General features: G+C 35.5%; 1 protein-coding gene across 2 annotated transcripts in view; it reads left to right on the top strand.

Moving 5' to 3' along the window:
- Positions 1–13,372, top strand: part of NOL4 (nucleolar protein 4) — a 482,864-nt gene that overhangs the window by 372,425 nt on the left and 97,067 nt on the right. The window contains exons 7-8 of one of the 2 annotated variants that reach the window (XM_069099881.1): positions 6,774–6,953; positions 7,678–7,869. In XM_069099881.1, coding sequence (XP_068955982.1) covers positions 6,774–6,953; positions 7,678–7,869 — 372 coding nt within the window. The remainder of the gene's footprint in view (positions 1–6,773; positions 6,954–7,677; positions 7,870–13,372) is intronic. The other variant, XM_069099880.1, reaches the window with a different exon arrangement.

Here is a 13,372-nt window from a genome sequence, read left to right as displayed (position 1 = left end):
AGGAGAATGTGTGGTTCTAGGAGAATCCTGTTTGCTTCCCTAGAGGTCTTCAATCAAAAGCCAGATGACCACTTCTCCTGCACATTAAAAGATAAACCTGTCTTTTTCTAGCATGAAAATCACTCCCATTGATCCTATTACTTTCTAAAACAATATCTTAGCAAATGAAATACTCAAACGATTTTTTGATACTTAGAACAATGGGATCATATATTATTTGACCTTTCAGTCAATATGTGACTGTGAAGATGCAGATACCATAGAAAATCATTTGGGAAATTCTGTTTTCCCTTCATAAAGTACATCCTAAATCCATACAGAGATTACTATTATAAAGATTGTATGGAAAGGGGAAAGTAGATGTTGTTCAGTAGTCATTGATATTTTATCAGTCACCTTTTAGAAAGAAGGTTTCCAGTAACAATGACCACAATTTTCCTTTCTAGAATTTGACATTATCCCTTTTTTCAGACATTTTGAGAATTTATCACTCAGCACATTTAAAATCCCTTACCTCCAACATGGCTTTTCTCTGGATATACTTAGTCAAATGTAGTTCCCATCGTTGTTTTCTTTAGTCCCATTTTTATTTACCTGGTTTGGCACATCGGATACTGTGATGTCACAGTCCAGCTGAGGTGGCTTCACTGTCAATGAGGGACAAAGTAGTTGGTCAGAGAACTCTTGACAGATCTCTTCCTTTTCTATTCGGTTGTCTTTCAGTTACATCCTTAACCTGACTTGATCTGATGTCTATCCTGATAAGCTTTTTATAATTTGTATTTTCTTCCATTGTTCCTTGCAATTCTATGAGATGCCATTGCTCGTAATCTTAAAATATTACATTCTGTAAGATTTCATAAACAAGTTCCTATATAAACTGGTGGTGCCTTAGCTATTTCTGCTTGGCAGGAAGGTAAAGCATTTTTGATTGAGGTATTTTTCTATTAAAGTTACTGTCTTTTGATTCTCTTCTGCCAAATTTTCCTTAGTTTTGATATTTTTATATTCAGTATTTTTAAGGTTCCTTAGAACTTTTATTTCTTTAGAGAGATTATCATTTACTCTATTCTATTTTTCTACACTTGTTCTTTACTTTTTAATTCTGCATCGAAAGCTCTGATTACTTACAAGAATTCATTCCTAATTTTTTTTAAAAGACATCTCTCCTTTGAACCGTTAAAGAGTGTTTTGCTGTTGTTGCATGATTCTTAAGTAGTCTACAGGATTCTCTCTTTCATAGGTAGGTGAGTTCATTTTCCTCCATATTGGTTTAAAGTGACTTGATTTCTCTTTGAAGTTTTACTTACTCTCTGTTTTTATGACAAGCCTGTCAGTTTGTTTATGCTGACTCAGTAGGTGATCTAATTTGGTTGGGGGCGAAGGGTGCCAAGTTGGAGTCAAGTATTTATCTTCTCCAACCTAATTTCATAAAAGTAATTAACCATATAGGACAGTTCTATCTTCTTATTGGCATGGTACATTCAAAAGAACAATGAATTTGTAATTAGAGGCTCTGGCTTCAATCACACCTCTACCACTTTCTACCTTTGTGACTTTTGGCAAATGATAAGTTTTGCAGATTTCATCATCTACAAAAGGAGATGATTGGATTAGATGTCCTCTATGGACCCTTCCAACTCTAAAAAGCTATTATCTATGATCATATGGATTCAGTTAAATCACTTTATGTAGCAGCAAGCACCCTAGCATACCCAGGATGGCTACTAGCACAGGTTCCTAGATCTGCTTTTCTAAAGGAAAGCAACTCAAAATGGGTTAACAATCTTGCTTTAGTCAAACATATGTCATTTACCTAGTTCAGGGGGGAAAGGCCAGCACCCCGAACTTCAGAGAATACAAACAAAGATTACAAGCAGACAACAGGGTCAGCTAGGTGGTGCAGTGACTAGAGCACCAACTCTGGAGTCAGGAGGACCTGAGTTCAAATTCAGCCTCAGACACTTAACACAAAAACTAGCCATGTGACCTTAGGCAAGTCACTTAACCGCAATTGCCCTCCAAAAAGAAAAAAAAAAGCAGACAACAAATACAGACAGAGAAACATCAGCAGGCTTTCAGCTGTCTGACGATTACATCCATACCTAATCAGTTACCAAGGAGGGAAATACCAACATGTGGGTTTTCAAAGCCTGGGGGCTCAATGGCTGCCCAGAGTCTCATCTGGTCAAATCACACAACACTTCTCAAAGTGAGCCCCAAAGCAAAGGCTCACATCAGGGTTTATATAGCCTTCTCCTGGCTCAGAGAATGTCATAGTCCTCTTGACCCACTGCCCAATCACAAAGTATCAAGGTGTGGGCATTCCTGAAAAACAAGCCTCTCCCCACAGACTCCATGTGACCACATTCAGCTTATTGGGGGTAGAATATATTTTCAAATCAGAGAAGGTTCTCAGAGTTACTTAAGCCTATCAAAGGGCCAAGGGGCAGGGAAGATCTTCAGATTCCCATTCCCATAACACTTTATCTGGTATATAATGTGTTTATTTTGAGACTTTAGGGCAGAAGACCTTTGGGGGGAAATTTATTTTACCGTCTTTCTAATCCTATGCTATAAAGTTTCTACGCTCTTTTGTTCTCCTTATTGTGGAGATTAAGCCACATAGATTAAAGATCATCAGACAATGGTGATAGCCTGTGTCAATGTCTATCCCTTTGTCCATTTCACATTTGGGCTATGGTTTTTGTTTTGTTTTTTCATTTTTAATCTTGTAATTTGGTATTGATTTTGATCTTTGCTCTAATAAGTTGATGTTCCAACCACTGAACTGTCAGCTAATTCTGAAATGACTTAGGCATTGATTACCAGTCATTTTATGTCTGTTAATTTATATTCCCTGTTCCCTATATGTGTGTTTATGTGTATCTATACACATACATATGTGTACAGATATAGAGTTAGATGATATATCCCATTCCCTTCAAGTCTACTAGTTTACTAAGTTAGGAATGCTAATTCATGACTATTTCATTAATGGTTGCCCTTTTAATTATAATCAGTCAGTAAGATCTTTATTGCATACTTAATTGCTTCTATTTCAGGAAAACATGTTATTTCTGTCCATTTAAATTTTCCTATTGGAAGGACCATCAAAATACAAATTCCTTTGCTGAATAATGTGAAGATAGCCATTGCTTAATTCACTAATATCCCTCTCCATTTAGTTGGAACAAGTTTTCTAGCTAGCTCTTCATTTTACTAAATGAACTATTGATTTTACCTCGTGATGCCAACTAGGTATAGGCAAAATGGTTAAGCATGTGAAACATACTTTTCTTCATCCCTCTGCCTATATTAGGTATCTCTTTTAAAACTAGCTCCACTGGCTGGGTAGGCCTACCACTTGGACCAGACTTTCCTAGACTCTTCCAAGTGCTCTAGAAACTTATTTGTTCTTCTATTTGTACTCTTATCATAAAATACCTACCCTATATGTCATCTGCTCTAAGTCTTCTGATTTACTGATTATTGATAAGCTCATTCATAACTAATGAGTTAATAAGTGGCAATTGAATAATGTGTCACCTATCTATGACCTATTAAAAAAGAAGAAAAAAAGGAATTCTAGAGACTGATGCCTTAAAGAAAAGGAATCATTGGTTAAATATGGAGATTTCGGGCAAGCTGATGATAGAGAAACTTTTATATAGGGGTCATATACTCAATTGGAGCTTTTAGATTTTCTTTGATGGATCCATGATTTTTTTGGTATTGGCCTACTCTCCAACAATACACATACTGCCCTCAGGAACTGTTCCATTATTTGAACCACACTTCTAGGAAGTTTTTAGCATTATGGTTGCGTTTCTAATAAGCATAGATTAATAATATGTCATCATAACTTGACCTATCCCCTCCTCTAATTTTAGGCTACACAAAGTGTTAAACTCACTGATGTTTCTCATTTTGTGGTTGCCTTGCCGAAGAAAATTAGGTTTTCTTATCTTAGCCTTAAAGAAGTGAATTTCTGCTTGATTTACCCAGTAGAAACAAAGATTCATTATCGTGTTCAGAACAGTAAAGTGTTTTTAAAATGTCTTACAGTATAAGGGAAAGTTTATAGCAAAAACCAAACTACTTATACATTAACATTTTATTTTAAGATTTTGAGATACCAGACTCCTATTCTTGATGAAAATGTAAAATAAAAAATAAAAAAAAAACCAAAACCCACAAACCTGTTAATTTCTTGAGACCATAAAAGCCTTTCCACACTTGTAGAATAATTTGGAAATTACACTCTATGCCTTTTTCAATATTGATGTATACATAAGCATAAAAATATTTATGTATGGCTTCTTAAATTTTATATGAGCTTTAAGAGAATTTTGTTCACTGTTTCTCCATTATTTGAAAACTCAAAATGTACATTGTTTAACATATAAAAGAAATCAAGAACATTTATTTTTAAATATGCCTATGTATGGTTTTCTCAGGCTTTTAAAGACCCATGGAATGTCATTTGGTGCGTGTTGGTCATTCTGGTGATCCCAGGAGTAAACCATCATATAGCACTTGAATCACTAGACTATGGGGCATTGGAGAGCCCAGCTTATACCATTTTCATGACCTGGAAGATCATATAAGCTCTGAGATCATCTTAGAGGTCTCATAAAACTGCTCTGCCATTCCTGGAGGAAAATAATCCTTAAGGCAAACATTTCTGGAAAATAGAAAAAAAATCCCCCAGTTTGTAATAATATAACTGTATGATTGATATTTACTCTTGTATCTATTGCCATGTAAAATATCATTTTCTATATTCTTTTTTTTGATGGATACATGATTTTTCTGGTAACAGCTCACCCTCTAATGATATAGATCATAACCTCGCCACACCCTCTAGTCTTATTGTGACTTGTCCATGTTTTCCTCTAGATCTTCCATAAAGGCCCTCCCTCAGGGTACTGGAAGACTTTTTTGTTTTTGTTGTTCTTCTAATATTTCAGGAGTACCAGTGTAACACTTGGTGGTTTAACTGTCGTCTCTTTCTCACTGTATAAATAGCTTACCTACTTTTCTTTCCTTTTGAGGAAAGAGCAGAAAAGGTGTCCAATTTTTATTTTATTTTTTCAATTAGCAATCTCCTCTGCCCCCCCAATGAAAAGAAAATAATAAAATCCTTATAAAAATATTGAATAAATGCAACAAATTCTCTCACTGACCATCTCCCAAAATCTAGCAATCTGAAACAATGCCCAAGAAGTCACTAAACTATCCATATCCTTTGATTGAGAATTCCTATCATAGGCCTTTATCTCATAGAAATCAAAGAAAGAAGTACCCATATGTACAAAAATATTTATAGCAGCTCTTTTTTGTAGTGGCAAAGAATTGGAAAATAAAGGGGTGCCTGTTGCTTACTTTTCTCCCATATGTATCTTTGATATTGATTTTTACCTCTTATGTTACATAAAGGCAGAAGGAATTTCTGACTCCAGCTAGAAGAATCTTTCAAATCCAGCTTCAGACTATGGGGTCAAGAGAGAGAGGAGGAGAGGATTTGTGGGTGGAGAGGGAAGGTAGAGAGGGTACAATAATGGGTGGCATTCTGAGACTGCTTAACACCCACAGTACATCTTTTCATTGGCATTTGTTTTATTTGTAATTTTAATTCTTGTTCTTTGATTAACAACTAGGTAGCATCTCTTATATAATAGCATTAAAGCCATAACCCTGACAGGTCTTCCTGCCACAGATCTCTCCTCAGTCTAGTCAATCCTCCTTAACAAATGCTTCTTGGGATGGCCAGGTAGCACAGCGAGTAAGAGCACCGGCTCCAGTGTCGGGATGACCTGGGATCGAATCCGGGCTCAGACACTTAGCACCCACCAGAAACACCTGGCCGTGCAACCTTGAGCAAGTTACTTAACCCCAATTGCTTAGGGCGGCCAGGTGGCTCAGCAAGTAAGAGCACCGGCTCCAGTGTCGGGATGACCTGGATCAAATCTGGGCTCAGATACTCAGCACCACACCCAGAAATGACTGGCCGTGTAACCTTGAGCAAGTTACTTAACCTCAATTGCTTAAAAAAAAAAATGCTTCTTGACTGGATTGCATGTCCACATTTATTGAAGGAATTATTTGCTGAAATAGCTTCTTTAGCGGCAAAGTAGATAGAGTGCTGGGCCTAGAGTCAGGAAGATTCATCTTCCTAAGTTCAAATGTGGACTCAGACACTTAGTAGCTATATGTCCCTGGGAAAGTCACTTAATCCTGTTTCCCTCAGTTTCCTCATCTATAAAATGTGCTAGAGAAGGAAATGGCAAACCACTCCAGTTATCTTTGCCAAGAAGACCCCCCATGGGGTCACAAAGAGTTGAACACAACTGAAACACCTGAACAACAACAAAATCTCATCATTCTATGCATACTTAGGAATAAACCGTTCAGTTCTCTGAGCAATATATTATAAATTTGAGTGAGGATAACTTTTCCTAATTTACTAATACCTTTCTTTGACCTTCCTGGATATTTTGCTAATTTTGGGAATAAACAAAAATGAAACACACACTTATCTGCTTCAGAAAAATCATTGTTATATTCATCAAAACAAGTGTTCTATTCCATTTTGTACCATATATTTTTGTATTACCTTCATGGAAATGAGAATTTATATAGTGAGTGAAAAATAAATAACTATTTAAATGTTGAAGTGTTTAAGTCTGTAGTTTGAATGTACTGGTACAATTGATAAAAGTAAACCTTATCAACCACTTATGTAATTATCCTTTTCCTTTTATTCTCAGTCCCCTGCACATAGCTATTCAAGTTATGAATCTGGGAAGAATGAGAGTGTAGACCGAGGTGCTGAGGACTTATCAATGAACAGAGGGGATGAAGATGAAGATGACCATGATGAGCAGGAAGATTCTGAGAAAGTTAATGAAACAGATGGAGTAGAAGCTGAGCGACTGAAAGCTTTTAATGTGAGTCTTGCCATACTGCTGTGTGGTTTAATTTTATCAATTTATTTACATGTTGTTACTCGGTAAATGTGGATATTTTAGACGCATGTTTGTTTAATTTACAGAAGGATTTTTAAAGTACATGAAACACTCTTGGCCAACCAGACACCAAAATTGCTGTGTTTTGTTTAGAATTTTAAAGCCAAATGTCAGCTGAAAACTGGAGTTGGGTTGTGTGAGTATGCATGTTTATCTAGTGGATGAAGGGGGCCACAGCTTGTTCCTCTGAAGAGTACAACCGTGATCAGCTATTTCTGTTGCTTTCCAAGCTTAACCTAATTATGCATGACAAAACAAGCAATTGCTAATTTTCAAAGATTAGTATTTTTCAAAGTACCAAAAATACTTAGTGCAGTATTAACTTGTAGCGGTTGTAGTTATTATTAATAAAAAATGTTACGGGGTGCTCAATTTTACAGCTTATTGTTGATTATTTCATAATTTCTATACACAAGTCTATTCTTTTCTGTCTCTGTCTCTGTCTCTCTCTCTCTCTTTTTCTTTATTCAGCCCTTTAGAAAGCCCTTAAAGAGTGTTTGCTTAAAATTTCTGGCTCTCCATTGCAAAATTCTTCAGTGCATAAACCAGAAAATGGTATTTTCCTATCAGTAATCAAGACAGGAAGCTAGAAAGAGAAGAGAGCAGCCCTCCAAACCCTTCTCCTCTGTCTCCCTCTTGCCAACAGATGTTTGTCAGGCTGTTTGTAGATGAAAACTTGGACCGAATGGTCCCAATCTCTAAGCAGCCCAAAGAAAAGATCCAGGCTATCATTGACTCATGCAGGCGACAATTCCCTGAGTATCAAGAACGTGCCAGGAAACGTATACGTACTTACCTCAAGTCCTGCAGGCGGATGAAAAGAAGTGGTTTTGAGATGGTGAGTTTTGACTTAAAACACAGCCCTAGATTCCATCAAAACCCCATATGTAAATCCATGACACTATTTTGTTTTCATCTTAGTGTCTTTTTTTTTTTTGTAATGTCAGGTCAGAGTTTTTTTCCCCCCTTTCATCTTTCCTGAATTTTTTTCCTTTGTTCGTTCAATGAGAAATGCCTTGTGAGAATACAGCTCACAGGTACTGTCTAGTATCATTCCATAGAAAATGAGGATTAAACGAATAGAACCCAATGGGAAAGAGCATCTCATTCATATTTTTTTTCCTTTCTGTCACTCCTAAACCAGATATGAGGTTCATCATCTTGAAATGAATCCGAATTTCTTTAGGACTTATCTGTTAATGGCTTTTTCTGAGCAGAGTGGAAATGGGAAACATGTTAGATCCATCCAAATAATAATGCTTTCCATATGAATGGTTAGCAAATAGCAGATCTTGAAAATAAAAACAGGAAGACCAGAGGAATAAAGACTCTAGTGAAGTTGGGGCTTTGTTGTGCTTGGTGTGTTCGTACTGTGTCTATGTGTTTGATATTCTGAGTTTCTCACAACTCTGGACAAAGAGAAAGATCAGTTTAGGCTGTTGATGGATCTTGTTTGAGGATGGAGATTAGACACAAATGCTTTAGTAAATACTGTTCTATATATATTCTAATTGTCCATTCCACCCCATAAATTATGTACATATAATATTATATGTAAGATATAGAATATTATTATATAATATATATTATTGTATTATGATATATTGCATTATAATTATATTATGTATTATATTGTATTATAATATATGTATATATATATATAATTTCTGGGGTGGAATGGACAATTAGAGTTAGAATGGATTATGTGTGTATACATATGTGTATACACACATATATATATACATATACATATGGTTTAAGAATAATGTTCTTGTCTCTTTTAATTTCAGAATACCCAGGGTGTGTATACATGCACACACACACATACACACATGCACACATGCACACATAATGGATAAATTTATTTACTTTCTGAATTATTACTAATAAAATTATTACTTTCTGAATTTTGCCATATTTAAAGCTTTTTTATATGTCTAGTATGTAGAAGCATTGTGGTACAGGGTAATGCTTCTGCATATTACACATAGTCTATATAATTTCATGTGAAAGTAATACTGTCACCAAAATTATATTTTAAAATTCAATTTCCAACTTAATATTACTTGATGAATTATCTGATAAATCTTACAAAACCATCTTTTCTTCATTGTAAAAATAACCCCAAAACTTTGGTATTGGTCCAATGTTTTAGTTTTTGTTTCAATTTCAGTATAAGAGGAATCTGGCTGAGCTATATGACTATTCTTAAAGCATCTTCTGATAGTTTTCAAAGGAGAAATGGCATAGTAAAAGGCCAGATATGGGAAAAATAAGAAGTTCTGTGTAAAAAGAGAGAGAGATTTATTTGGATTCCAGCAAAGCATTAAACAAAGTCTGATATCCTGTCCTTGTGAACAAGGTGGATAAATGTGGCTGGTTGACATATAGATGGATTCATACCTGCTCAAATTGCTAATACCTAAAGAACACTGATTAGTGAATATCAACATGGAAGCTTTCTAGCACTGTGTTATGGGGACCTAATTTTAATCTTGTGCTGGTTAGCACTCATCAGTGATTTGAATTAAAACATAAAAGATATACTTATCAAATTTATGAATGACACAAAACTGGCTTATGTAAGGGATTGCAGAATCAGAAACCCAAAAGATCTCTCAGTAGACCTGCATCTAAAGAGTTTAAATTAGTTAGAAAAAAATTTTAGTCTTGCACTTAATTTTTTAAAAAAACTATGCAAATCAAGGATAAGGCAGATATGACTTAACAATAAGTCACATACAAAAGACTTTAATTTATCACTAATCCAAAGCAAGTCCTGGTATCAAATGGGTATAACCAGTCAGTGTGATGTAGCACAGAGAGCTCATCTCAGATGTCGAGGAGCCTTGGGTTGGAGCCATACATCTGATACATACTGGCTTCTTTGACCCTGAACAAGTCCTCAATGTCTTAGTTCCACCAGGAAACTGTAAGATTTCCTGCAGAGCTATTACTCATGGCATCAGTAGTGTTCTCACCAGGAGTTTCCTCTGTCAATGAAGTAACAGATTCATCCACCCCCCACCAAAATGACATAACCATGATTTTTAAAAGTTCTTAGCTGTATTTAAACTGTGGCATACACTAATTCTAATTACTTACCACTTTTGTATTTGCAAGCATAACATTTTAAAATACAGTGTAGTGTAATATATAGTACTAGAATAAAATGTTATGAAAGGAGTCTGAAAGACCCAGATTTAAATCCTGATTCAGACACTTAGTAGCTGTATGTCCCTGGGAACTCTCTAGGATTTATCTACAAAGTCATTCTCTACCCTGAAGAAATCCCAGATATTTTGCCTGTTTAGCAGGATTTCAAAAATCTAAAAGTTGAAATGTTTGCTTCTGAAATCTTACATTCTTTATGTGGCTCAGTAGCTAGAGGCCAAGCATGTTCAGAAATAGCTTCTTCTTTTGTCTTTATAGAATGGGAAAGAGGAAAAGAACAGGGGAGTTCATGATGGTGATTGAACATTAATATTAATAATAACAATAGCCCTCTCTACCTCCCATCTCAACTCTGCAAAATACCTCCCTCCCATCTTATTTCCCTCCCTATCAACAACCCCTCCCCCCAAGTCATCCCTTGTGAATCCATGCATATCCTTATTTATCTCTGTATCTCCTCCAGCCTTTGATATGGTCCATTGCAACTAGCTGGCACAAAATAAATTATTTTTGAGTGGATAGATGGGTGGATGGACGGTTGAATCTTTTTTTTTTAATGCATGTTTGCTCTTAAAGGAAATTGCTCTGAAAAGCTACAAATAAATATTTATAGTTATTATTTTTACATTTTTATGTAGAAGGCAAAATATTGACTTTGGATCTTTTTTGTTATTTATTATTGATACAAGAATGTATGTGGTTTATAGTGGTCTGCTTGGTTGATATACACACACATATGCATGCGCACATGCACACACACACACACACACACTCTATCATTCTGTCCTCCACTTCCTCTGTGTAAGTCAGTCAGCTAATTTGCTTGTCAGCTCATTGTCCTTGTGGGTTACATAATTTACCTAAACTATCACAGGTTTATTTTATTCTAGGCTGATCTTTTTTTTTTAATTAAAAAAATGCAGTGATGGCTAATCCAAAGAAAATGTGAAATATAATATTACTTCAACTCTTTTTTTTTTTTTGCATTTTTGGAGGGTGGAAGGCAGGGCATTTAGGGTTAAGTTACTTGCCCAAGGTGACACAACTAGTAAGTGTTAAGTGTCTGAGCCAAATTTGAACTCGGGTCTTCCTGACTCCAGGGCCAGTGCTCTATTAACTGTACCACCTAGCTGCTCCTACTTCAACTCTTAAGAGAATGGTACAGAGTAGAAAATTTACTTAACTGAGAATTATGTGAGTCCCAGTTCCATCTCTGCCACTAATGAGCTATTTGACCTAGGAAAATCATTTTACCCCTCTCATCTTTGATTTTCATCATCTATAAAATGGGGAAGTTGAATTGTATGATCTCCAAGGCCACTTCCAGCCTTGAAACTCTGTGACTCTGGCAGATAACCTTCAAATGTATACCTCAGGTCTTGATCTCTGGCCTGAGCTCTGGTTCCAGTACCTTCCCCATTGGTTTATAGATTGAAGTCGTTATTCTCTAGATTGGCATTGTAGTCCCTCCAGAACTTGAACCTAGCCTGTCTTTCCAACCTCATATCTGAATTATGAAAACTTTACTTTCTTTCCTGGCATATTGGTCTATTCACTGCCCTCCAAACATATGCATCTCCATATCTGTGCTATTGCTGATAATGTCTTCCCTTCCTGGAATGGCCTCCCTACATCTCTTTTCCCATCCATTGTGATCTATCTGAAAACATCTTGACCATTCTAGCCCACATTTATCTCTCTGTCCTTTTATTCTCCTTTAAAACATATTATTTGGACCCGTAAATTGGCTCTTAAACACATGCTACCTTATAATATCTTTTGTATTGTTGTACTGTACTGTGACTGAACTTTTTTATGGTTATTTATCTTTATATGTTACTTACCTCTATATGTTGTTTTACTGATTAGAGCTTAAGAACAATGTGGTATAACCTTTGCAGCTCTCAATAGATTTATTTGGGATGAATGAATGGATGAATGAATGGGTAACATATAAAGTAAATATGAATAAATAAACAAATAAATATAGAATTATTTTACCATAAGAATATATTTTGTTTAAAAATGACATGACATTCTGTTATCTGAAATGACTGACAGGTAAAGTACAAACTGAATGGAGAAATTGTTTCAGGTAGAGATGTATAGTTTGGTGGGGGGTTTTGCAAGCATCTTGATCATCATCAAGGTAACTCTCAGCAGCTGACTATAAATAATCTTCCTTTTGAGCTATTATTAATATATTAGAGATTTTATCTTGATTTTTATATTCTAAGGCAACATTTACTAAACTATGTTTCACAGGATGTTAGTGTTCCATAACCTAAGAATGTTGTACCCTTGAGAGTTTCTGACATGACTTTTTCCTCTAAATATCTAATATGAAATTACCTATGTGTCAAATATATACCATGATGATTTTTTAGCAGGAAAATAGGTGTCATTTCCTCCGTTGCTTTGAAACTTTCCCAATCTTTTTTTCTCCCAGAAGTATTTTATGTCTTTGATTAAATAAAAAAAAACCCTTTATGATCTCCAGCAATAAATAACCAGACCAAAAATATTCCATGGTCAAATTAGCTTGGGAAGAATGGATGTAGAAAATTTTTTTGTCTTTCTTTTCCTTCTGATTGGATTCCTCTAGAGAAATGTTGCCTTGGTTTCTTGCTCTAGGCATGTTGGCCATGACGGGTGACCTGGTTTGAGGCTCACACTCTGTCCCTTACCATATGTGAAATTAGGCATCAAACCTCATTTTTCTTGTATATAAAATGGGAGTGGTTATATTTGCACCACCCTGCTAGGTCACAGAGTTGTGTAATGAAGGTGCATTGTACATCAAAAATAATTTTAAATATAATTTGTCATTTTTAGTCTTAAGGCAAGATAATTCTCATTTCTGTTTCTTTTTATTTTTACATACCATAACTCCACTATGGATAAAACTTCTCAATTGGAAATATGAATATTTAACTTGAAAGAAAGAAAGAGGGTTGCTAGGTGGCATAGTGAATAGAGCACCAGCCCTGAAGTCAGGAGGACCTGAGTTCAAATCCAGGTTCAGACACTGAACACTTATTAGCCATGTGGCCTTGGGCAAGTCACTTAACCCCAATTGCGAAAGAAAGAAAGAAAGAAAGAAAGAAAGAAAGAAAGAAAGAAAGAAAGAAAGAAAGAAAGAAAGAAAGAAAGAAAGAAAGAAAGAA

This window comes from Petaurus breviceps, unplaced genomic scaffold, assembly GCF_028583685.1.
Source record: "Petaurus breviceps papuanus isolate PSGF00001 unplaced genomic scaffold, PetGlider_PUasm1.0 38, whole genome shotgun sequence".
NCBI lineage: Eukaryota > Metazoa > Chordata > Mammalia > Diprotodontia > Petauridae > Petaurus > Petaurus breviceps.
This window is presented reverse-complemented; position numbering and strand designations above follow the sequence as displayed.